The sequence below is a fragment of the Bombus terrestris genome, chromosome 17 (assembly GCF_910591885.1).
Source record: "Bombus terrestris chromosome 17, iyBomTerr1.2, whole genome shotgun sequence".
Taxonomy (NCBI): domain Eukaryota; kingdom Metazoa; phylum Arthropoda; class Insecta; order Hymenoptera; family Apidae; genus Bombus; species Bombus terrestris.
In genome coordinates, this window is record NC_063285.1 from 3829296 (window position 1) to 3856098 (window position 26803).

At 39.7% G+C, this 26803-nt stretch overlaps 1 protein-coding gene and 1 long non-coding RNA gene across 6 annotated transcripts in view; one reads left to right on the forward strand and one right to left on the reverse strand.

The window, feature by feature from the left end:
• The first annotated feature begins 21353 nt into the window (after window positions 1-21353).
• On the forward strand, window positions 21354-22358 carry LOC125386634. Its single transcript, XR_007226978.1, has 2 exons — window positions 21354-21717; window positions 22047-22358. It is a non-coding gene; the product is annotated as an uncharacterized LOC125386634 (long non-coding RNA).
• An 83-nt stretch (window positions 22359-22441) lies between these two features.
• Window positions 22442-26803, reverse strand: part of LOC125386631 (GDP-D-glucose phosphorylase 1-like) — a 35872-nt gene continuing 31510 nt past the window's right edge. For all 5 annotated transcript variants that reach the window (XM_048413598.1, XM_048413597.1, XM_048413594.1 and 2 more), the window contains 3 exons: window positions 25826-25999; window positions 25602-25742; window positions 22442-22798 (listed from right to left, as the gene is read on the reverse strand). In XM_048413598.1, the coding sequence (XP_048269555.1) occupies window positions 25605-25742; window positions 25826-25999 (312 nt within the window). In that variant the 3' untranslated portion in view covers window positions 22442-22798; window positions 25602-25604. The remainder of the gene's footprint in view (window positions 22799-25601; window positions 25743-25825; window positions 26000-26803) is intronic.

Here is a 26803-nt window from a genome sequence, read left to right on the forward strand (position 1 = left end):
AAAATAGACAAAACGTGGAATCATGCAGATTCCACCAATAAAAATAATTAACTCCGGTGAAACATTTTTCATAAATAAAGCTACAGACTCTACATATGTAGAGAAAAATGTTGATATTATGGAAACAACACAATCCGACGGGGAGCAAAACATGTCAATACACCAGGAAGAAAGCTGGACGATGGCAACCTCCAGCAAAAAACGGAAGGTAACCCCGCTCGCAAGCGCGAGGAAAATTGATACATATGAAAAAAAAAACAATGGCTACAAGATATCAAGCTACACAATCCATTCAGCGCACTGCCAGAAGAGGCAGCAACGGACCCAACTGAAAGTCCGACAAACCGTACTCCCAAACCACCACCGATATACGTAGACGCAAAAATAATCGACCCCCTCATCGAACTACTAAATAACATCGCAGGGAAAGACAATTATATCATCAAACAAATAAAAATAGACCAGGTGAAGGTGCAAACCAACACCCCAGAAACATTCAGAAAAATTACAAGATCACTAAAAGAAAAAAATGCAGCATATCACACTTTTCAGCTCAAAACCGACAAAAGCTACAAAGCAGTAATCAGGGGACTACACCCAAAAACAAATACTGGAAAAATAAGTGAAGAACTGGCAAAAATCGGACACCAGGTAAGGTCAATAAATAACATAAACAAATACGATACCAAACAACCATTACCGCTATTCCTGGTTGAACTAGAACCTAAAAACAACAATAAAGAAATATACGATATAGAAAAATTACTAAACACAATAGTAAAAGTTGAGCCTCCCAGATATAAAAAAGAAATCCCACAATGCATAAGGTGCCAACAATACGGACACACCAAAAACTATTGTAATAGAACCCCGGCATGCGTTAAATGCGCAAAAAATCATCTCACGACACACTGCCCATCCACGGGGAAAAATTGAGGAGGTTAAATGCTACAACTGTAACGGAAACCACCCAGCCAGCTATAAAGGATGTGAAGTAAGAAAACAATTACAACGTAAACTGTTCCCGCCCCTACGAAGCAGAACAATCACTAACACACAAGCCCAACAGGACAGCACAAATCCTGAAATAATTCCAAGTACAGAGCAAGCTACAAACACCAAACCTATCAGCACCATCACCATTGGTGGTCTAAGCTATGCTCAAATAACCAGCCAACCAACACATACACACAACCAATACCACAGCAATAGTAACAATGACACTGCAGAAATCAAAGAACTGCTCAAACAATCCATAAAGAACAACGAAATGCTAACCAGAATGATAAGCGAACAAAACGCAGTACTAAAACAGCAAACTCAACAAATCACAGTCATGCTACAACTAATTACAAACGTGCTAAGCAAAAAATAAAAACGGACACTCTAAAAATAGCAGCCTGGAACTCAAACGGCCTGCAACAACGGGCCCTCGAAATTAAAACATTCATATACAATAACAATATAGACATACTACTTGTCTCAGAAACACACGTCACTACAAAAAGCTACTTGAAAATACCATACTGCACCATATATGATACCAAACACCCCTCAGGAAAAGCTCACGGAGGGACAGCAGTGATAGTCAGAAACGATATCAAACATTATCTACACAGCCAAGTTAACAAAGAATATTTACAAGCAACCACTGTTACAGTTCAAACTAGCAGCAACTACTTCCAGTTGTCAGCAGTATATGTGCCTCCGCGACACAAAATAACATCACAAATGTGGGAAGAATACTTCCAGCATCTAGGAGACAAGTACATCGCAGCGGGAGACTACAACTCAAAGCACACGCTATGGTGATCAAGAAACACTACACCTCGAGGCAGAACACTGGAAAAATACATTAGAAATAATAACCTCAATATATTATCCACAGGAACACCGACACATTGGCCGACTGACCTTAACAAAAAACCAGATCTTCTGGACTTTGCAGTTACAAGGGGACTAAACACAAATAAACTAAAAATAACACCCAACCTCGAGCTCAGCTCCGATCATACACCCATAATAATTGAATACAGAAACAAACCAATTCACTATAGCAAACCAGAAACACTATGCAATAAAACCACCAAATGGCAAACTTTCAAAGAAATAATAGAAAGCAAAATAAACTGCAACATCCCGTTAAAAACTCCTGAACACATAGAACAGGCAGTAGCAACATTGACAGCAACTATTCAGGAAGCAGCAAGGACAACCACTACTCCCGAACCAACCAGCAGACAAACAATAACAATCCCGCAAGAAATACTCGACAAAATCCAAGAAAAAAGAAAAGCAAAAGCAAAATGACAAAAATACAGAACCCGAGAAAACAAAAAACACTTAAACAAACTTGCAAAGGAAATAAAAAACAAAATGAAGGAGCACAACGATAACGAATTCGCAAAGTTCATAGGGACACTCTCCACACACGAGAACACCAACTATTCACTATGGAAAGCCACGAAAAAAATAAGGAAGCCAATAATACCCGTCCCGGCAATCAGAGAAGCAGATAACACATGGGCAAGAAGCAACGAAGAACAAGCTGAAGAATTCTCCAACCACCTCTGCAGCACATTCACACCACACATTATCAACAACAGCAACCTCAAAAGTCATATGGAGGAGGATCCACAAACCACTATTACCACAGCCGACAAGGAATACACCATTCCTAAAACATCAACACAAGAAATTAGAAACATAATTGATAAAACAAAAAACAACAAAGCACCAGGAATCGACTTAATCAATGGTAAAATCTTGAAAAACCTTCCGCCAAAAGCAATAAGACTAATAACAATAATATTCAACGCAATTCTAAGAATTCAATACTTCCCCAAACCATGGAAATTAGCACAGATCAAAATGTTACCTAAACCAGGCAAAGACCCGCACCAAACTGCATCTTAGAGACCAATATCACTGCTTCCAGTATTTTCCAAAATACTGGAAAAGATAATATACGACCGCATAAAACCAATAATAGAGACAAAGAAACTAATACTGGATCACCAATTTGGTTTCAGAAACAAACACTCCACGATAGAGCAAATGCACAGGCTTATAAACGAAATAATAGTAACACTAGAAAACAAGGAATACTGCACAGCCCTCTTTATAGACATAGAGAAGGCATTCGATAAAATTAACCGTGAAAGTCTACTACAAACAATTAAGAAACAATTCCCGGAGCAAATACACCACTTAATAAAATCCTACCTAAGCAGCAGAACCTTCGTAATAAAAATCAAGGACACACATTCTCAAGTTAAAGACATCAAGGCCGGGGTACCACAAGGAAGCGTCCTAGGCCCAATACTATACACATTATACACGGCGAACATACCAACAACTACCAACAGCACAGTATTGACATTCGCGGACGACACAGCTATACTAGTCAGGCATACTAACCCAGAAACGGCAGTCAAAATACTACAAGAACACATCGCAAAAATAGAAAATTGGCTACAAGAAAAACAAATAAAAGCAAACCCCAATAAATGCAACCATATTACATTCACGCTACGGAAAAAGATACCACCAAACATCCTATTGAACGGCACGCATATAACGCAAACAAAGCATGTCAAATACCTAGGACTCCACTTAGATCAAAAACTCACCTGGAAACTACACATCAAATCAATAGTAGAAAAAATACAGAAAACAAGAAGACAAATGCATTGGCTAACAAGCCGAAAATCCAAACTAAGCACAGAAAACAAGTTAAAAATATATAAAACGATCATAAAACCAATCTGGACGTACGGAATACCACTATGGGGGACGGCAGCAATGAGCCATATAAACAAAATAGAGGTAATACAGGCTAAAATCCTCAGGACAATAGTAAACGGACCTTGGTACGTCAGAAACGAAGATATACGAAGAGACCTGGGAATGCCAACGGTCAAGGAAGAAATCAACAGATACTCCGAGAAATACAAATTAAGAATAGCAACACACATAAACCGGCTAGCTGCGGAAACATACAAAATCACAAATATGGACAGAAGACTAAAAAGGAAGCACCCAGCAGACCTTATAAAGGACACAACCTAAGAAACACGAGGATGGTACCCCGCTGGGGGTAGCCACCAACATGCTAATTTAACCGTTAAAAAATTCCACCAAATCCAAATTGGACAAATTGTGAATTTTAATAAATAAATAAAAAAAAAAAGAACTACTCATCTCTCAATCCATTTCGTTTCTTTTTGTCACCTCTCAATATCGATGGCTCATCAGGCCTGTCGACACTTACGCTTCGTCGCGATCTTGCTTATGTTTTGTCGGTCTCTCGTAAACAGTCTGTTGTCACATAAAATAAAAAAAGGAAATCTCAGATGAAAAGAAAAATAAAATGTGAAAAAAATAAAAAGAAAATTTATTTTTGAACACTTAGTTTACACTAATTACGATTTGGTTCTGAGCTCCAGCCGTGACTTTCCAAGACTGAAGCTCTTACAATTTGACTTTCGATGGGATCTGTTTCTTTTTTCCTTGTTACCCGTCAATATCCCCACTATCCACGCGTTTGTTAGGTGTCCGCGACCGTTGTCACGCACGCCTTCTTCTAGAACGATCGGCGGAAGGACCGTTGGGATATCGATGGCTCATTAGGCACTTCGGCGATATACATTTCCGCCGAATGCCGCCACATCTTTATCTCCATCATCAGTCCATCGAATTTGAAGGATGCCGGTCGTGACATACCCCCCTGGTTAGATCGTAATAGAATGGAATTATTGGTTCTCTAAGATCGTAATAGAATGGAATCATTTTTAAATGTAAATCAAAGGATATGTTTACACCCTTTTTTTCGTCCGATCTTGATATGGTTATTTCCACACAATAGATCACATCTTTTGTCTGATCGCGCTATCGAGGGTTTTTGAAGGATTTGCGAGGAAGTGTATTTGCAACAAAGTACTGAGATCGCTATGAGTTGATTTTCTGCATGTAATGGTACAAAGTTATTTTGTTAATCTTGAATATAGTAACTGCACAATATTTGATAGTGTTCGAGAAGCTAATGATTTCAGTGGTGCAATTGTCACGTAAAATAAAAAACAGGGGGCTCGAACGAAAAGAAAAAATTAAGGTAACAAAAAAAAAAACAAGAGAATTTATTTCTTGTATTCTGATTTTACACTGACTGCGATTTTGTTCTGAGCTCCAGCCGTGACTTTCCAAGACTGAAGATCTTACAATTTGACTTTCGGTAGCATCTGTTTATTCTTTGTTTGTCATCCCTCAATATCCCCACTACACTGTAGGCGTACGTTGTTTTTTTTTTTTTTATTTATTAGAATATTTACAATCAATTCTCGTTGAGAATTTTCAGTAACTTAATTTGGCGTGATACAATGACATGGATTATAATAGCTTTATATTGTTGATTCTAGTAGGACTAAGGATTTAATCTAGTGGGTATTTTCTTTTTAGTCTGCGGATCTGGTCCGTCGTGTCCAGTAGTTGGGTGACTAGTGGGTTGTGGTGGTTGTTGACTCTTGTGTTATATCTGCTTCTGGACTTGTGTATTTCATCTTTGACTGTAGGTATCTTGAGGTCACGGTGGATTGTTTCGTTGGTAACATACCAGGGTGCATTTAATAGGAATCTTAGCGTTTTCGATTGGAAGCGTTGGAGTATTTCAATGTTGGAGTTACTTACTGTTCCCCATAGTTGGATTCCGTAGGTCCAGACAGGTTTTATTACGGCCTTGTAGAGGGTTATTTTGTTCTGTATGTTTAGTTTGGAGCGTCGGCCCGTGAGCCAATAGAATTTAATTAGTTTTTCCTTTAGTTGCTTTGTTTTTCCCGAGATATGTTTTTTCCAAGTTAGCCTCCTGTCCAGGTTCATGCCCAGGTATCTTACGGAGTCCTTGCTTGGGATTATTGTGTTGTTAATGGTGACCTGGGGGCAGGTTTGTTATCGGAGCGTGAAGGTTACATGGGAGGATTTTTTTTCGTTTATTTTAAAACCCCATTTTTGGAACCACTTTTCCATGGCGTCGAGAATTCGCTGGAGAGTGGATGAGGCAATTGCCGGGTCTGCGTGGGTAGCTAATAGTGCTGTGTCGTCGGCAAATGTTGCTATTGTTACCTCGTTTGATATGGGTAAGTCGGCAGTGTAGATGGAGAATAGTAGGGGTCCGAGGACACTACCTTGCGGTATGCCGGATTCTATTGGGAATGTTGCGGAAGTGGCATCTAGACATTTAACTATGAATTGTCTGTTGGTTAGGTAGGATTTTAAGATGGAGTAGTATGGGTGGGGTAGGATTTTTTTAAGCTTGTAGAGTAGCCCTTCATGCCATACTTTATCGAATGCCTGTTGGATGTCTAGGAATACCGCTGAGCAGTATTTTTTCTTTTCAAGGGTTTGGCTCATCATGTGGGTTATGCGGTGGATTTGCTCTACTGTTGAGTGTTGTTTTCGGAAGCCGAATTGGTGATCTGGGAGTGTTTTCAATTCTTCTAGGAGTGAAAGGAAACGATTCGTGAGCATTCTCTCGAATAGTTTAGACAGGGTAGGTAAAAGACTGATTGGGCGATAGGAGCTGCTTTCATATATTGGTTTACCGGGTTTGGGGATGAGTGTGATTAGTGAGATTTTCCACGCCTTAGGAAAGTGTTCAAGGCGGAGGATGTCGTTCAAGATTGATGCGATGAGTGCAATCCCTTTTATGGGAAGTTCCTTGACTGCTTTATTTCCTATTAGGTCGTGACCTGCTGCTTTCTTGGGGTTTAGGCGACTGATTGCTTCTATGATTTCTGCAGAAGTGAAGGGTTGAATAGGAGGGGACATTTGGAAGGGAGTGTGCAGGTATTCGGTGACGTCCGCTGCAGCTATGGAGGAATGGGGTTGGAATACTTCAGTCAAGTGTTTGGCAAATAGGTTGGCTTTTTCTATAGGGCTACGCGCCCATCCACCCTGCGGACGGCGGATTGGAGGTATTATTTGTGGAGGGCGCGTGAGTTTCTTGGAGGCCTTCCATAGTGAGTAGTTGGAGTCGGCTGTAGGGGACAAGCTGGCGAGATATTTGTTTCAACAGTCATTATTGTAGATTTTTATGATTTTGGATAGTTTTCTAGTTGCGTTGTTTAGTTTGCGTTTATCCTCCGATGTTCTATGGGTCTGCCATACTCTTGTTAGTCTACGTTTTTCTGTTATTTTTTTTAATATGTACTGGGGGTATTAGTGATTGCTGATGGACGTTTTTGCCGGTGTGGAGACGCGGATAGCGTTTATTATGCTCGCATTTAGGTATTCCGTGGCTGCTTCGATTTCATCATTGGTTTTTAGTGAGGTTGAGGCTGAAGTTGTGTGGGTAAAGACTTCTCTAAAGAGCTGCCAGTTGGTGTGTTGGTTATGAATGGAGCCATTAGGTGTATTCTCGGTGATAGTTGAACTGACTGTTACTATCACGGGGGAATGATCAGAGGAGAGATCAGCCGAGGAATTGATTTGGACGTGTCTTGACGAGATATTTTTAGTTATGAAGAAATCAAGGAGATCGGGTATTTTGTTTGTGTCGGTGGGCCAGTGTGTGGGTTCGTATGTGGTAAGGTAGTTGAGGTTGTTGGTTATTATGCTGTTGACGAGGTTTTTGCCTCTTACTGTAACCAGTCTGCTACCCCATTGCGTGTGTTTAGCGTTGTAGTCTCCTCCGGCTATGAATCTATTGCCCAGGGTGTCCAGGAAGTTGTCAAAGTCTTCTTTGGCGATGGAGTGTCTGGGAGGGCAGTATACAGCTGAAGTGGTGATTGTACCATGACAGTCTTCTATTGCTACGTTTGTTGCTTGGAGGTAGTCTTTCTGGAATGGTGGAAGTTCGAAGTGCTTGATGTTTGCTTTGATTATGATTCCGGTGCCGCCGTGGGCCTTTCCGCTGGGGTGTTGGGTATGGTAGAACTTGTATCCGTTTATGTTCAAGTAGTTTTTGTCGGTGAAGTGGGTTTCAGATATGAGCATTATGTCGATTAGCTGGTGTTTTAGGAAGAGTTCTAGCTCAAGTTTGCGTTGCGCTAGACCATTGGCATTCCACAGAGCTATGCGTCTTGGTTTTATTTTGTGTCTGGGCGTATTAATTTATCCATGATGAGTGTTAATAGCGATAGCAAATTGTTTATTTGCTCTGATTGTTTCTCTATTAGCTTTTCAAGTCTAGAGACGTTGTCTGTGTTAGGTGAGGTGGGGGCACTATTTTGGGGAGGATCCCTGTGGCTATTTGGTGTATTTTGAGTGCCTTGTACCGCTTGGGCATAGGAGTTTGAGGGAGTGGTGAGTTTGATAGGGCTGGGTGTTTGATTGGTTGGGGGGATTGGGGTAACGGTGGATTTCGGCGAGCTGGGTGTTTGGTAATTTTCCTCTTTTGTTCTAAGTTTGGGGTATTTGCTTGAGTACAGAGTTTTGTAGGCTGAGCAGCCTTTGTAGTTGGCAGGATGGTCACCTTGACAGTGGATGCACTTCGCTGGGGTTTCCGGTAATTTCCTGCACTGGTCGGTGGGGTGTGTACCTGCACATTTGACGCAGCGGAAGGTGTGGTTGCAGTATTTCTGCGTGTGTCCATATCTTTGGCACCTTTTGCATTGGACTATCTCCTTTTTGATTTGCGGTGGTTCGAATTTTACGATGGCGTTCATTAGGCGACTGATATTGTAGATTTCCTTGTTGTTTGGTTTCTGTTTTAAATCGATGAAAATTAGGGATAGCGGGTCTTTTGTGACTCTATGCCTTATGTTGCTGACATTGGTGACTTCGTGGCCGAGTTTCGATAATTCTATTTTTAGTTCGTCGATGTCTGCGGAGTGATAGATGTTTCGTAGCACCACCCGAAGAGGTCTTTCTTCTTTGAGTTGGTAGGTGTGGAAGTTGGCGTTCAGGGCCCTGAGTGTCTTGGTGAGCTTCCTGTAAGCTTCTGGATTCGTCGGCAGGATTTTTACTTGATTGTTGGTTATCTTCAGGTTATAGTCCTCCTTGGAGATATCTCTCTCTAAGGACTTGGTCATTGTCTGGATGTCGATGACATCATTAATAAATATTGGTGGGTGAGGGTGGCGTCTCTGTGCGTGGTGGTTAGGTGGCGAGCCTGCGATTTCCATGGCGTCGTTGGTGGATTCCAAAATTGCGAACCTGTTGTGGGTGTTAATTTGCGTTGATGGCTGTTCGTTCGAGTTTGTGTCTGTTGGTTCAGTTTTGCGTTTTTTCGCCTTATTGGCGTCGTTGGCACGGGGGGATCTGCTGAACTTCTGCCACGGGGGGAGTAGCGCGGGGTAGTGATGGGTTTGCACAGGCGAGCCTGGTCGTGGTTGTTGGGCCATCATCGAGCTAGCTATTTCAATATGAATAACTAGTCGTGAGGCTATGCGGCAGGGATCGGGTTGGGGTTAGGTGCGTAGGCTTTTCTTCTCTCTGGCGGATAGGAAACACTTGGGAAGATAGGAGCACGTTGTGTTCACTTTCGACGGTTGGGTGACACGTGTTGCTTTGGAACTTCACTGGGCACTAGAGACACGTCTGCACGCTTCGGCACTCGACAGCGAACTCCCTGTAGGCGTACGTGACCGTTGTTACGCTTCTAGAACATTCGGTGGAAGGACCGTTAGGATACAGATGACTCATTAGGCACTTCGGCGATATACATTGTCGCCAAGGCCGCCACATCTCTATCTCCATCATCGGTCCATCGGATTTGAAGTATGCCGGTCGTGACACAATCATGTTGTAGTTTCCGATCGTGAATTGATTGAGTTTGTTTACAGAGCGTAATTCCTACCCCGTGGATTTAAGGCAACTAACTAAAGGTATTATTACTAGTGCTAGGGTCAGCATTATCCTGAAAAAAGTACGTTTTCAATCGGTTACCATGTATCTTTTTCTTAACATTATCAATAAAAGTAATGTAATAAGGGGATTCTTTGGGTCTGATACGTGATAGTTTCTCCTTTTGACATGTGTCGTATGTTTTCACGAAGTTTTCTACTCTTTCTAAAAGTTCGGAGATTTTGAACTTATCCTTGATCCGTTGATACGTTTTCTGTATCCTTAAATGTCCTACGGTGTCGTTATGGTTTTCCTTTATTGCTTGTAGTATTTCGTTTTCGTCTAGTTTTAAGATTGGGTTAGGCGCATAAGTAATTTTCTTGTATATGTCGTTAAAATATATTAGCATGAGTTTAATCTGCGTTTTCTCTAATTCAGTGAAATCATTATTTCCTATGCCAACTTTTGTTGTATCTTTAAGAATTTTGTAAAGTTTTCTGATCCAAAGTGTCTCGTCGTATTCCTCTAAATCGTTTCGAGTTAATTGGCAAAATGTATCGTCATTCGGTTTAATTTTTAAGAGTTTCGGATTCTCGTTGTTGTTTTTCCATGCGTTGAATGCGTTAGTGTGATCAATTACTAGACCGAGGTTAACTACTTCGTCGCAAGTTACCGCGTGAACTCTAGATAAGGCATCTGCAGCTGTGTTATCTTTAACCTTTGTATATTCGATTTCATAGTCATATTCTCCAACGAATTAGTCTGCTAGAGGGGTCTTTGCAATTGTCTGGCCACTTAAGAGCTTGGTGGTCGGTTCGAATAATGAAGCGTCGTCCTAACAGGTATTGTCTAAATCTTTTCACGCCCATACGATGGCTAAAAGTTCTTTTTCTGTCGTGGTATAATTTCGTTCGGGTGGATTCAGAGTTCTTGAAATGTAACAACAAATGTAATTGTCTTATGACAATATTGCTCCTAGTCCTTCGTTACTTTCGTCGGTAGTTAGGGTAAAGGTTTTGTTAAAGTCTGGCTAAGCTAATATTGGGGAATTACAGAGTTTGTCCTTTAAAGTATCAAAGCTAGTCTAGTGTTTGTCAGTCCAATGGAATGGTGTGTCCTTTTTTGTTAATTCTGTAAGGCTTTTCGCGATTTTAGAAAAGTTTCGAATGAATTTGGGGTAATAACCTGCTAAACCTAAAAATGATTTCACGTCCGTGGCATTGCGGGGTAATCGAAAGTTTTTTACAGCGTCTAATTTCTTGGGGTTTGATTTAACTTCTTCGGCTGAAACTACATGGCCTAAGTATTCTAGTTCTGGTTTTATGAATTCAAATTTGCCCGGTTGCAATTTAAGTTCTAATTCTCTGAGTCTCTGAAATACTATTGCGAGGTTTTCGTTATGTTCTTGAATCGCTTTTCCGAATATCACTATGTCGTCCAAATAAACAAAGCAATATTTTCCTACAAGTTCAGTTAAGGCTCTGTCCATTAATATTTGAAAGGTATCGGGTGCTTTCCGCATTTGAAACATTTCATTTGCAAGCGAACCACTTGTGTTGTGAACTTTGCTACCAATAATTTACCGCAGTCGATCAAATCGGCGGGATTACTATCAGCATAGAACAAATGAACGGAGCGAGTTTGACACTCAAACAACAACTTTAAACATGCCATAGAGAAAAACACAGCAAAGGAACCTCATTCTACGAACTTACGTATCAAAGTGAGAAAAGTCTGGATTCTTTTAAACAATATAGAACGCGAAAAGTTAGTTTCTCTAGCAACTCTAGCGACGAGAAAATATTCACAATGAACAATAAGAAAGACTCAAAAGCCGAGACAAGTTTATCCTCGGGAGTTTGCTGGTGAGTGCCGAAGCGTGGAGACGTGTGTCCAGTGCCCTGTGAAGTTCACAAAACAACACGTGACGCCCATCTCTCGACTAGTTATTTCATATTGAATTAACTAGATCGATGATGGCCCAATCATCCCAAACGGGCTCTACGGAGCTTAGTTACAACAACGCCGCTCTTCCTTCCCCGTGGCAAAGGGGCAATACACCCCTCTTTGCAAACGACCCTCGTACGAAAAAACGCAAACTCGAAGCTAGCAGGACCAATGTGAGCAAAAGGCAAACCAACCCGCCAGCCAGCCAGGTGATCACCCACAACAGGTTCGCGATACTGGAGGCTAAAGAATTTAAATTTATCCCCCAAAATTTAGGTTCATAGATTCAAATAATATTTTTACTGTTACGTCGCCTAAACATCTGCATGCCAGCCCTCGCGACCGGACAGCCAGCGGCCTGCGTAACGTCACTCCGACCCTCAATAAACCTAAGAACCCAATATATTCTTTCGCTGTCACTGTATTGTATCAACAGGCGTCTTCAGTCAACCCCTTTGTCCTGAAGAATTTCTTAAGCCAAAAAATATTTTCGAAGCACATGTGGTTTTTAGAGAGGTCTTTGGGTTTATTAGGCGCGCTGAAAAAATACGGAGAAAGCGAACAGGCACCCATCGGGAAGAATCGAATGTCTAGCTAATAAATCAATCAGGTTTTTCCATGAACAAGGTCTCCTATCAACCACGATGGTAGGAGGCCTTCTACCCATCCCTTCAAGCATCAGCGTAGGGCATAACCAATCGACATCGCGGATCGTTACCCTCACTTTTCTTAACGAAAAGTATGAGCAACGAATCCGCTTTCGTCATGCAAAAGGGCACACCCACACCGAACTTTCTTCCGTCTGAACGCAAGAGCGACCAATTAGTCAAAATTCTAACGCCTAACGTCTAACTCTGAACAGAACGACAACGGAGCGTAATTCAAGTCGGTCCGCGACATTGCCAAACATTCGCTTATTCTATTAAGCATCATATCGTGCTACGTCCACCAAGAGACTAAGTTCAATTGTAAGAGCCTTGCTCTATATTGTATACATCTATATTATCTGCGTGCGATAAAGTTGTTAATTGTTTATATCTTTTCAATCGTGTAGACTAATTGTTGGAAATATACATTATTATAATTCTGTGACTCTCAGTGTTATACCGCATCAACCACCCCGATTATCCTAACCGAAATACGGGGATCGAACTATTCGTGGTGTCGATTATTCTGATCGTAACGGGAATTTACGACTCTCGTTGACGCGTATTCTAACGACCGCGTCTCCCCGCGATAGTTCGAATTTACATTTACTTTGAAATATAATATAATATTTATATAATATTTATATTATATTTATATTAATAAATATTTCTATTAAGTAAAATTTAAATTAATAAATTAAACTTCTCTTTAAAAATCTAATATAATTTCAAATCTATTTATTAACTAAATTTTAATTAATTTAAATTTATTCCCCAAAATTTAGGTTCGTGGGTTCAAATAATATTTCTATTTTGAAATATAGTAGAATTTCAAATATTTCTATTAATTAAAACTTAAATTAATAAATTAGACCTCTCTTTCAAAATCTAATATAATTTCACATCTATTTATTAATCAAATTTTAATTAATTTAAATTTATTCTCTCCAAAATTTAAGTTCGTGGATTCAAATAATATTTCTATTTTGAAATATAGTATAATTTCACATTAGCAACAATAATTATTGCTGTACCAACAGGAATTAAAGTTTTTAGTTGATTAGCTACATATCATGGTTCAAAATAAATTTTAATATTACAATTATTTGATGAATTGGATTTATTTTAACATTTACAATTGGAGGATTAACTGGTGTAATACTATCTAACTCATCAATTGATATTATTTTAAATGATACCTATTATGTAGTTGGTCATTTTCATTATGTGCTATCAATAGGAGCAGTTTTTGCTATTATTACTAGACTTATTCATTGATATCCAATAATTGTAGGTTTAACAATAAATAAAAAATGATTAAAAATTTATTTATTATTAATGATTAAAAATATTTATTATAATATTTATTGGAGTTAATATAACATTTTTTCCTCAACATTTTTTAAGATTAATATCAATACCTCGACGATATACAGATTATCCAGATTCATATTATTGTTGAAATTTAATTTCCTCAATTGGAGCAATAATTTCAATAAACAGAATATTATTTTTAATTTTTATTATTTTTGAAAGATTAATTTCTGAACGAATAATTTTATTTAAATTTCATCAATCATCTCTTGAATGATTAAGTTATTATCCTCCATCTGATCATTCATTAATTGAAATTCCACTAATCTCAAAAAATAAAATTAAAAATATTTTTAATAAATATTAATTTTATATATTAATAATTATATAAATGTCGAGTTATCGTTAGGATTTTGAGCGCGCGATGGTTCTTCGTTAGAATTTGCCATCGTGATGTTCAATAAAGGTTGTATTTACATAAATTAATATTTCTTTACAAAGTTTGGTAAATAATTAGTTTAACGGTTAACTAGTATAACAAACAATAAATATAACGAATGCTTTTGTCAATATTCTTGGGTTCTGTAACGAATCCACGGTCAACGGGTAACTCTTTGTACGTTTTAATATATTTGATAGCACGCTGACACGTTTACTCAGGCACAGGGTTTCTCTTAGACTGACTCCAAGACGATGACAGTAAACTCTCCAAGGAGATTGCAAAATAAAAGACAGATACAGTTACATATGTCAATATATAGCGATAGGGAATATCAATAAATTCCCAGGCGCCGTAACTAGGCAGTTCCGCGTAAACCAGCATTGCTCCTGATCAAGACTTGATTGTTTATACAGCGTATCCCTCAACATCGGTACCTCCTCTGTAAGACATTTCGTTCATCCCGTGATCGTGGCTACGTTCGGCGACCAGTTATGTCACCTCGAGCCCAAGTATTAGGGAATCTTCCTAAAGAAAGGCCCGATGTCCCTACATCTCCGACATATATATATAAAAGAAAAGGAAATATCTTTTTTTATTGAATTTTAAATTCAAGACACTAATCTGCCATATTAATAAATATAATAATAATTATATATGTCGGAGATGAAAGAACACCGCAACCTTCCCTTTGGAACTTTGGGAAGACCCCTAGTATTGTAATTTAGATTTCACCATAGCCGTATTAAGAAACTGTTGTCATTCGATCCGACTGTATTTATTTGAGATTTATGATAGTGAGCTCGGGCTCGAGGCGACAATCAGTCGCCGAACGTAGCCGCGGTCAAAGGGATGAACGTTTTGTCTAACAAAGGCATGAAGTAATTCTATAGCTCTCCTTAAAAGAAATACTTGGGACGGGGCACGACGGTAAACATTTCAACGATTTCTGTCCCGTGGCTCGCCACACGCAGACTTTGTCCTTCGGGTAAGACGATTGCCAGATGCCAACGCATCTTCACAGTATATGTTTAGCTGGGCGAGGACCCGCTACGAATATTAAATTTCAATTACACAAAGTCTCTCAAATAGACAAATGGCCCGTGCCCCAACTACGGGAAGATAAGAGAAATCTATCCTTCCACGAACGACGCTTCTCGCTAGCAACTTTCCCCAAGGACAGCTAATATCTTTCTCTAACCACCAACATGGAAATTGACCAATTAACAGCAACGTCAATTTCCCTCACCCTTCGAGCGAAGACTTTTCTCCGCGAATCCGATGATCTCGTGCCCTTAGGCACACCCATCATAGTTTTCTTCGACAGCATCACCGCGACGGAGAGACACTCTCCGGTACGATCTCGACGACGATTCAAGTAACTCTCGGATACGTAGTGATTGCCCCACGCATTAACATTGAGTACAACTTAGACGCTAAAGAAGAGTAGAGTTCGTCATCCCGATGACCGTGGATTCGTTATTGAGCCTAGGATCATTGTCATTAGCTTCTCGAGTGTCAATTTATCGCGATTACTTGTCCAATTCCAACATGGTCATGTTTGCACTAGTAAATATCTCCTCTATTGCATAGTGATCACGTCTAGTGTCAATAGGGATTCGTTTACGCCCTCAACCCTAACTCTAATCGTAACGCCAACCCGACATCAGAAGTGGGATCAGTGCCGATTATAACAGTGTTAGAACTTACGACCATCGTGCGCGAGTAACCCAGTCGCTAGTGCAAAATCGAGTGTGAAACCTAACAAGTTTTCGCTACCACGTTTTAACCCTTAAAATCGCACGTTCCGACCCCGCTGCACGGGGCGCAACTGTCAACCTGATTATGAAAGAAAACCATAATTTCAATAACAAGTGGCGAGTCGACTTCTACGTACTGGAAGCATCATCGGGTAGATCAAGTCATCTGGGTGAGTCGTTTCCATTTTACTCCGATTCGGGAGCCGAGCGTTCACTAATTAAAGAGTCCGTGGCCTCGAGATTTCTGGCAAAAGAATGACTGACATATTAGTAATGCGAGGAGCAGGAAATACTTGTATTAAACATACGCCTCCCATTTGTTCATCGTGTGTATTAATGATTTTTACATCGAAGACAATTTCTCATGTCCTTGCTGATAGTTATCTAAAATATGATATCGCGATTAGTTGCGGAACTCTAAGTCTGGGTTTTGACGTAACATTACACAAAATAGCCTCGCTATGTGTAAAACAAAATAATTAATGTCTGTAATGAAACCACTGCAAACGAGATCGTCGTTAATGAAGCTGACACTGATGTACATGGTAATAATAAAAGTCGATCAATTTCTCTTCTCGACAAATTCAAAGATTCATTCGTTACGGATTCCCTACGTATTCGCGTAAATACAGGCCGGTTAGAAATACGATTAATTGATCCTAACATCACCGTACGAGGAAGTTCTTATAGATTTAGTGAGGAGGACCGAAGAGCGGTACGTGAGAAAATAAGCGTTTTAATTAAAGCAAAGATCATAAGGCCTAGTAATTCGCCATTCGCGAGCCTTACGTAACTCGTGAAGAAGAAAGCGGCTCAGATAGATTACGAGTGGATCCCCGAGAACTAAATCAAAGTACCGTCGCGGATCGGTACCCTTTACTCCTTATTGCGGATCAAGTCGCGAGATTGCAAGAGGCGAGATATTTTATTAGCCTGGATATGGCCAGCGGGTTTCACCAAATTCCTACTTATCCTAATTCAGCGCAGTATACAGCGTTCGTTACTCCCGACAGACAATATGAGTAGATAACGATGCCGTTTGGACTGAAAAATTGCGCCGTCCGTCTTTCGGAGGGCCATTCGCAAGGCCCTAGGCGACCTCGCTCATTCGTACGTTGTTATTTATTTCGATAACGTTCTAATTATTGCCGACTCGATAGATCAAGCTTTAGGAAGATTGAACACCGTATTAGATACCCTCGTAAAAGCAGGATTCTCTGTTAACATTGCGAACTGTTCTTTTCTAAAGACATCGGTGCTCTATTTGAGATATGTAATTCATAACGAAGAAGTTCGTCCGAACTCGGGTAAAATACACACCTTAAGCTCTTTACCTGTGCCATCAGCCGTCACACAGTCCAGGCAGTTCATAGGCTTAGCTTCGTACTTCCGAAAGTTCATCCCTAAATTCTCACAGGTGATCAAACCCCTGTATGCGCTCATCTCAAATAACAGAAATATAACTTGGACAGATAGGCACGAGAAAATAAGACAACAGGCAGTTTCCGCCCTGACCGACGCGCCGGTGTTAATGATATTCGACCCCAGTTACCCGATAGAACTACATCCTATACCTAAGACCAGCATATCCTGGCATACGGTCCACATGGACATAACAGGCAAGTTGAGTGGTAAAAGCGATTCAAAGGAGTACGTCATTGCTTTGATCGATGTGTTCACTAAATTCGTATACCTGCATCGTACTCGTAAGATAGATTTCCGTAACACCATTAAAGCGCTTAAACCCGCTATATTTTATTCGGAAGTCCCTGCCGGATAGTAGCAGATCAGGAAAGATGTCCTAAGGGTAATGAATTTCGAGAATTCTGCGAAAGCAAACGAATTAAAGTTCACTCGATAGCGACCGATGATAGAGCCAATAGACAGGTAGAGTGTGTTATGCGTACATTGAAAATACGTTCACGACAGTAGAAACGACCGGGCGGCCGTGGCAAGACGCGATTGGGGAAATACCGCTAGCGTTGAACTGCACCACCAACCGCGTGACTAATTCGAGCCCTTTACAACTACTAATCGGTAGAACAGCGAGACCGTACGACCTATTGCTACCCGACAATATCGAGGAAAAGGAAGTCGATATCCCTGATGTAAGATAGCAGGCTGCGTAGAACATAGAGAGTAAAGCCCAGTACAACAAAGAAAGATTTGATAGAAACAAAGCTAAAGTGGTTAGGTTTAACCTCGGCGATTTCGTACCACGCAAAAACGAGAAAAGAAACCAAACCAAGCTAGAGCCAAAATTCAAGGGTCCATTCGTAATAGCAGAGATTTTGGAAGGGGATAGATATACTTTAAAGACATTAGATGGCAAACGATCGTATAAATACAGTCATGACAGATTAAGAAAAATGCCGAATAGTTGCGTTCCTGCTGAGTTGGACGTCTGTAGTGATGACAATGGCAGTGACAATGACGATATGACTACACCGATCTCAGAGGATCATTAACACTATGACTATGACATGTAACACAGTGTTTCCACACACAAGCCTAGTGTTACCATACACTAGCACACAAGCCTAGTGCGACCACACACTAGCATTCGATATTTCCACACAAGCCTAGTGCGACCACACACTAGCATTCGATATTTCCACACAAGCCTAGTGCGACCACACACTAGCATTCGATATTTCCACACATGCCTAGTGTGACCACACACTAGCATTCAGTGTCTCCATACACTGCACTCGCATTCAGTGTCTCCATACACGCCTATTACGTCAATGCACCCGTGTTCAGTGTCCCCATACACTGCACTCGCATTCAGTGTCTCCATACACACCTATTACGTCAAAGCACCCGCACTCAGTGTCTCCACACACGCCCAGTGCGGTAATATGATCCAACAAACTGAGACTCGTCCGTGTACGAAATCGAAAATGATCTGTCATGTCATTACGGTCTGACCGGTAACTCACAAAATGCAACTGGCGCTTTGAATACCAATCATAATGCTACTGACTTTTGTGTTTTTTTTTCTTCCCCACTTTATCATTGAACGTCCGATCGAAATTTTTGTTGTTAACCTGGGCCCTTGACCTATTTGGACAGTTATTTAAACCATAAATAAACTAGTATAATTTAGCTAAACTACAAAGGAGTAAAATATTAGTCATATCAAGTCTAATGTTGGGAGAACCCAATATTTTAGATCCACCCGAGGACGTGTGATAGTCAGAATGGCCGTGTCGGAGATGAAAGAACACCGGAACCTTCCCTTTGGAACTTTGGGAAGACCCCTAGTATTGTAATTTAGATTTCACCATAGCCGTATTAAGAAACTGTTGTCATTCGATCCGACTGTATTTATTTGAGATTTATGATAGTGAGCTCGGGCTCGAGGCGACAATCAGTCGCCGAACGTAGCCGCGGTCAAAGGGATGAACGTTTTGTCTAACAAAGGCATGAAGTAATTCTATAGCTCTCCTTAAAAGAAATACTTGGGACGGGGCACGACGGTAAACATTTCAACGATTTCTGTCCCGTGGCTCGCCACACGCAGACTTTGTCCTTCGGGTAAGACGATTGTCAGATGCCAACGCATCTTCACAGTATATGTTTAGCTGGGCGAGGACCCGCTACGAATATTAAATTTCAATTACACAGAGTCTCTCAAATAGACAAATGGCCCGTGCCCCAACTACGGGAAGATAAGAGAAATCTATCCTTCCACGAACGACGCTTCTCGCTAGCAACTTTCCCCAAGGACAGCTAATATCTTTCTCTAACCACCAACATGGAAATTGACCAATTAACAGCAACGTCAATTTCCCTCACCCTTCGAGCGAAGACTTTTCTCCGCGAATCCGATGATCTCGTGCCCTTAGGCACACCCATCATAGTTTTCTTCGACAGCATCACCGCGACGGAGAGACACTCTCCGGTACGATCTCGACGACGATTCAAGTAACTCTCGGATACGTAGTGATTGCCCCACGCATTAACATTGAGTACAACTTAGACGCTAAAGAAGAGTAGAGTTCGTCATCCCGATGACCGTGGATTCGTTATTGAGCCTAGTATCATTGTCATTAGCTTCTCGAGTGTCAATTTATCGCGATTACTTGTCCAATTCCAACATGGTCATGTTTGCACTAGTAAATATCTCCTCTATTGCATAGTGATCACGTCTAGTGTCAATAGGGATTCGTTTACGCCCTCAACCCTAACTCTAATCGTAACGCCAACCCGACATATATATATGTGGGATAGCCAGTAGGATTGGAGGTGTGGGCAGGTAACGAATCTTCACCAGTAGTAGCCATTGTCAAGGTGTGATCCAGAGTTTATTGACACAAGTATGGAGATGTGAGGTTTGACAAATAAACTGCAGCGGTTAGGTACTCGCGATGCGAATGACGATAGTCTTAGGTCCGATAACGAATCCGCGGTCAACGGGACTCTTTTACTCTTTACTCGTCGGTAACGCTTAGGTGGTACTCTCAGTTAGCACGCGAAGTAAGCACTATATCGAAAGATACCTTAGTCGATGAAATCGTACTCGAAGCTCTCACGGTGACGCTGTTTAGGAAAAACTACTCCACTCTCTAGCGGCACCAGGTCTTTTATATTCGTGGAGAGAAGTCTTCGTTCGGAGAGTGAGGGAAATTGCCGTTACTGTTAATTGGTCAGTCTTCGGAAGTGTCATTCGCGGAAAAGACTGTTTGCCTATTTTCGTTAATTAAGGTTTAAGGTTTATGACGGGTCATTAGGCTGGCTGCAGATGTTTTGCGAATATGTCTCGACAACCGGCAATCGACCTACCCATAGAATAGGGCCTGCTTATGACGAGCAACGAGACAGAAACCGTTAGTATGCTTACTGTCGAGTGCCGTTACAACTATTTCTTTTTACGGAGGGTTATAGACTTTTTCATCACTTTGTTAGAAAAATGTTCGTCCCTTGACCGGTTGTCACCTTGACCTTGACTGGTTGTCACCTCGAACCCAAACTCATTCTCATAGATTGCAGGCAATTACAATCGAGCTGAAGAACGGTGATTGTTTAACTACAGCTATGGTGGAATCCAAACTACAATATTAGGGGTTTTTCCCCGGTTTCGACGGAAGGCTCCGGTGTCTCTCCATCTCCGATATATATATATGTCGGAGATGAAAGAACACCGGAACCCCTCCTTGGATTCGCGGGAGTACCGTAACTTTGTAACTTAGAATAAATAAATGTCGCTCCGGTTGTTTGAGATTTATGATCATGAGCTTGGGCTCGAGGCGACAATTAGTCGCCGAACGTAGCCGCGGTCAAAGGGATGAACGTTTTGTTTAACAAAGGCATGAAGTAACTCTATAGCTCTCCTTAAAAGAAATACTTGGGACAGGGCACGACGGTAAACGTTTCAATGGTTTCTGTCCCGTGGCTCGCCACGCGCAGACTCTATTCTTCGAGTAAGACGATTACCAGATGTTGACGCGTCCCCACAGTACATGTTCAGCTAGCCCGAGGACCCGCTATAAATCTTAAGATTTATTTAACGGAAGTCCTTCAAACCGATAAACAGTCTTTGTTTCAACTATGGGAAAATTGGAGAAGTCTATTTTTCTCATGAACGACGCGACCCGATAGCAACTTTCTCTTAAGGCCTGCTAGCACCCTTCCCTAACCACCAACATGGAAATTGACCAATAAACAATAACACCAATTTCCCTCATTTTCCGAACGAAGACTTTTCTCCACGAATCCGATGATCTCGTGCCCTTAGACACACCCATCATAGTTTTCCTCGACAGCGTCACCGTGATGAAGAGACACTCTTCCGTACGATCTTAACGACGATACAAGTAATTCTCAGGTACGTAGTGCTTGCTCTGTGTGACAACCAGAATATAACTTAGCCTCTCACGAAATATACACGTTCGACATCCCGTTGACCGCGGATTCGTTACCGGACCCGAGACCATTGTCATAGTGCCGCAAGTATCTAAATATTGTGATTAACTACCAACGCTGTAATACCTCTAACTTGTGTCAATAAACTCCATCATTGATCCACCGCATCGATGGCCAATACCAACTAAGATTCATCGAACACTTCTACCCCCAATCCCAACGTTAAGCCGACATATATATGACTTCTAATTTGTAGTAATAGATTAAGATTTGAAATTTGTTTTGTTGCAGCGAGATGGTTGTCCAAAAGTTATAAATCTTGGGAGTTCAGAGACTGATCTATATTATGAAAAGAAAAAATATGGGTTCAATAGAAGATAATGACTGATACCAACAATTTTTGACGTGTACAAAATGTTTTTAATGTCGCAAATAAACAACTATATTTATAAAATTGTAATAATTTATATTTTTTATTTTAAAAATTTAATTTCAAATTCGCGATCATGCAATCGTTTTGTTACAAAATGTGTGTACGGATTAATGTTTTTGTAAGTTGTAAAGAAATTTAAAATAGAGAAATAAATTGTAATCGTGCATAGAGATGCGTTGTATTCTTCTTTTATATAAATATTATCTTGCATAAAATAATACTATGTTTTGAAAAAGAATATCAACACTCTTTGTCAATTTCGAAAATCTTTATTTTAATTGCATATTTAATCCATAATTTAATTTATAAAATTAGATTTGTAATAGAATTGCCTCTCCACCAAGAATCCATTTACTAGCTCTCTCCTTAGTTCTTAATTTAAACGTCCACACGTAAGTAGGTCTTCGCGATCGTGTTTTATAAACAGGACATTCATACATATTCTTTAAATCTTGCTTGTCCTGTGTAATCGCCCTAATATATATATATTATTGGTAATAATGGAAACAATTCTTTAAATCGAGAGTCCATGATACATCCTGTTTGATCGTCCCATCGTGCACCTTCCATGTATAATCCTTTTATATATGCACCTTCTCTTCGTGCTGATCTGTAAAATTTTAGTGAAAAATCTATTATTACTACTCCGAAAAAAATTTATACAAATTGTAACTAAATTTTGTTAATGATTAAAACTAGTGAGTTTATTTAGATAAATGTACTTGAAATAAAATATTAAAAATGTTTAAAAATACAGTTAAGATATCTTTATTTATTAATACTTTAAAATATTTGTATATACACATGTATTTAATAGTATTATATTATATATAATATAATAATATATATAATAGTACTTTCATACGGCTACAAAGAGTTGATGCTGCAAAAATAAATCGTGGACTCCGCCAAAAAAAAAGGTTCATTGAAAGATAACGATATGTATGTACAAACACTTTTTTTCACCATTGTACATGTGCGATAAGTATAGTATACTCGATATTAACATCATACAGTAAGGAAAAATAAAAATAAAGAATACGTTTGAAGGAATGGCGGAGTAATGTTTTTAATAATTACGTGATTTCTTCTTTGGTTTTTCTCAGTACTTCACGATATAAACACATTTTGTCCAATGGCCATTCATTTTTGCGTGCGGTTTGTTGCATAATTGCAGTTAGAAATGGTTGAGGATTGTAAAAATCATTTAACCATACCGATGATGGTAACTACATAATGATTCGTTATGTTATTAGAATAGATTAATTGATGAGCAGAATAAGATTGCAATAAAGTTGAATACCAATGTTGTAAGATTGTTTAGATTTTAATGTTAATTGGCAGAAACGGGAAATTCTGCGTTTGGTATATAATATTAATGACCCGTCGATATCGTCTGAAAGAAAATTCGTTAACCCTTTGAGTGCTGTGGGAGCATATAGGTGTCTGGCGAAAGCTATCGGTGTGGACTAAGAACATATACATGCGCTTTCTGTAAGTGCCCGGCATGGGCTAAGGACGCATGTATGGGTTTTTCAATTTTTCCGAACACCTACGCAGAAGTAATACTATTACGTTTGTGTGAAATAAATATAAATGCATTCCTTACGGCAGTAAACAAATGCCAATAGTGCCTCGTTATTGTTGAAGTGGTCACCACTTGTAAGAAAACTCTACATCTGGTTTTTTTAGTTTTCTCAAGCACTGAATTTTTCACACACAACTAAATTATTAACTTGTGTTATATTTACTAAATTTAGTTTTCTAGTTTATTGTTTTCTAGTTTATTACCCAAATTCTAGTTAACTGTAAATTTCAATGTTTATAATAAATAATTAAAAATAACTAAAAAATAATGCTCTTTAATCATTTAATGTCGTGCAAAAGGATTACTATAACTTATTACGATTTGCGCTTTGAATAGTCAATCAACAGAGTTCAGTCTAACGAAAAAGTATTCCGTCCACAGCGATCGTCAGCGCTAGACGCGCGCCGTCCGTACGGACGACATAGGCCGCGAGTAGTCAGCACTCAAAGGGTTAATATCTGGTTTGTCATCTTCTCGAGTGTTTAGTCGAGCTATCGCGGGGAGACGCGGTCGTTAGAATACGCGTCAACGGGAGTCGTAAATTCCCGTTACGATTAGAATAATCGACACCACGAATAGTTCGATCCCCGTATTTCGGTTAGGATAATCGGGGTGGTTAATGCGGTATAACACTGGGAGTCAGAGTTATAATAATGTATATTTCCAACACTTTATACAATCACACAAAGTAGTTAACGCCGTTGATTAAGATACAGATAACGAGAGAAGGGTTAGTCTTGGATGAGAGAAGGAGAGCTTTAGGCGCTTTAGGCCCTTGCGAATTATAGGAACTGTCGGAGTTCTGGATAAGCGAGAGCCTTAAAAGACTCTAGGCCGTGTAGGCACCTTGATGAATGATGAAGGAACTCAGAAAGATACAGGAACGGTGAGAGTTGTAGGAAATGCAGGAACTCTAGGCACCGTGAGAGACGATCAAACTCTGAAGCTTATTCTAATGTGAATACGGAGGAAAGCTTGGTATGGGTGTGCCCTTTGAACGAAGAACGCGGATTCGTTGCTTACATTTTCAGTTAGGAAAGTGAGGGCAATGATCCGCGATGCTGATTGGTTATGACCAATGTTGGGAAGGAAGATAGGAGGAAGAAACCTCCTACCAACTTGGGTCCTAGGCGACATTGTTTCTAGGGAAACTCAGATTTTTCGTTGGGTATATCTCCGCTTTCCTCGTAATTCTTAAGAGCACATAATAAACCCAAGGACCCTTCTAAAAAACCAGCTGAAAACACTTCTGGAATTAGAAAGTCCTTTCTGGCAAACAGATTGACGTAAACCATGCGTGCGAACAATGCAGTTAGAATTTCGACTTTATGGTGGGTCCTTAGGCCTGTGGAGGGTTCGAAGGACGGCACGTAGACCATTGGCTGTCACGCCGCGCGGGATGGAATGCAGATGTGTTGCGCGGCGTAACATCGAGGGTTCGAAAATAGTTCAAGCAAAAGATTGTTTCTCAAGTTCAGCTAAAGGGCATAAAATACAGGATATTAAAGGCGAGTGTGCGAATAAAGCTGCTTGGAAATGTTAAATTTTATAATTTCTATTTTTTCTTAATGAAAGGTATTGTAATAGATCGGAGTGATGTTCTCAATTAATATGAATTTACACAAACTCAATCCAACTATTTTGGATTCAGTTCAGACAGATTCATATTCTGTTTACTACAAATTATCTACAGATTAATTATCTGAAGATGAAAATACTTTGATTCATATCAGTTCACATCTAAACTAATTTTAGTTGAATAGATTGAAGCAGTCTTTTACAGCTTTTTTCTACAGGAAAGGAATACGAGTTATTAAAATTTTACTTTTTATGGGTAGCAACAATCGTGTGCGTTGAACGAAGCTTTATTCTGTCGCTCATTCAATTTTGCTATGTTTATTTTACCAGTTTGAGTTGAATTCCAGGCATCAAAATTTCCCACGGATTCAATTATCAATTTCATAAACTGAAATATTTCGATATTAATAGAGCATTGTTTTATACAATAATAAAAGTTAGAATAATAGTAAAAAATAAGTAAATTGTTACATTAAAATCAGCAGCCCAATCAGATAATTCATTTATTCGATATAACATATCCGTGAACCAACTGTTTAATCCTAACTTTGAAGGGTAAACTCTTTTTGTCCAAGACGGCGGAACAGCATCCATCATTATATAATTTTGTAGATCTTCCATCTCAGCATTAATAATTAATTCTCCCTATCAAAAAATATCACTAATTAATTGTCTGGCGTTATATTACAAAGCAGCATTTAAAGTTTGAAAATTCAGAAGATTATGAAACTTTCTTCATCTATTATCGATAAATTTGAGAAGTTATAATTTTTTTCCATAAGCAAATACATTCGATATAAACAATTTCGAATTTACTGTCACATTTCAGTAGTTTTAAGTTGATCATGTTCTAATTGATTTAATGATGATGGAAGAAGTACGGCAATATGTTCCAAGAGTAGTAACAGTAATTTGAGTCGCATAGGAGAATGTCGTTTTGCCATTGCACTCATCGTATGATATAATTCTACAATGATTTCTTTCATTACGATATATTTAAAAATATTTTATATAACATACAATTTGGAAATTAGGTTCCAAAACACATGTGGCGGCACACGAGCACGGAACTTTCCAACGGCTTCGCGACACAAAGCGCTATATCTTCAAAGCGTAAGGCCGACGCGCCTAATGTGCCATCGATATTCCTATGGTTCTTCCGCCGAATGTTTGGAAGAATGCATGCGCGGCAACCGCCGCGTTTATTAGATTACATCTAATAAACGCGTGTGTACTAGGGATATCGAAGGGCAACTAAGAAAAGAATCCGTTCGGTTTCGAACAAAGAGTCATTCTGCCTCCAGCCGCGAAGTGCGAAAGGTTCAGTATCATAGCGACGCAAACACAAGCCGAGACATGCGATTATAAACTCTCGATGGTTAATCGTTAAGTGTGAATCGTATGAATTGTTGACTCGTTGATTGTTATAAGTAATAAACTTTTTGTTGA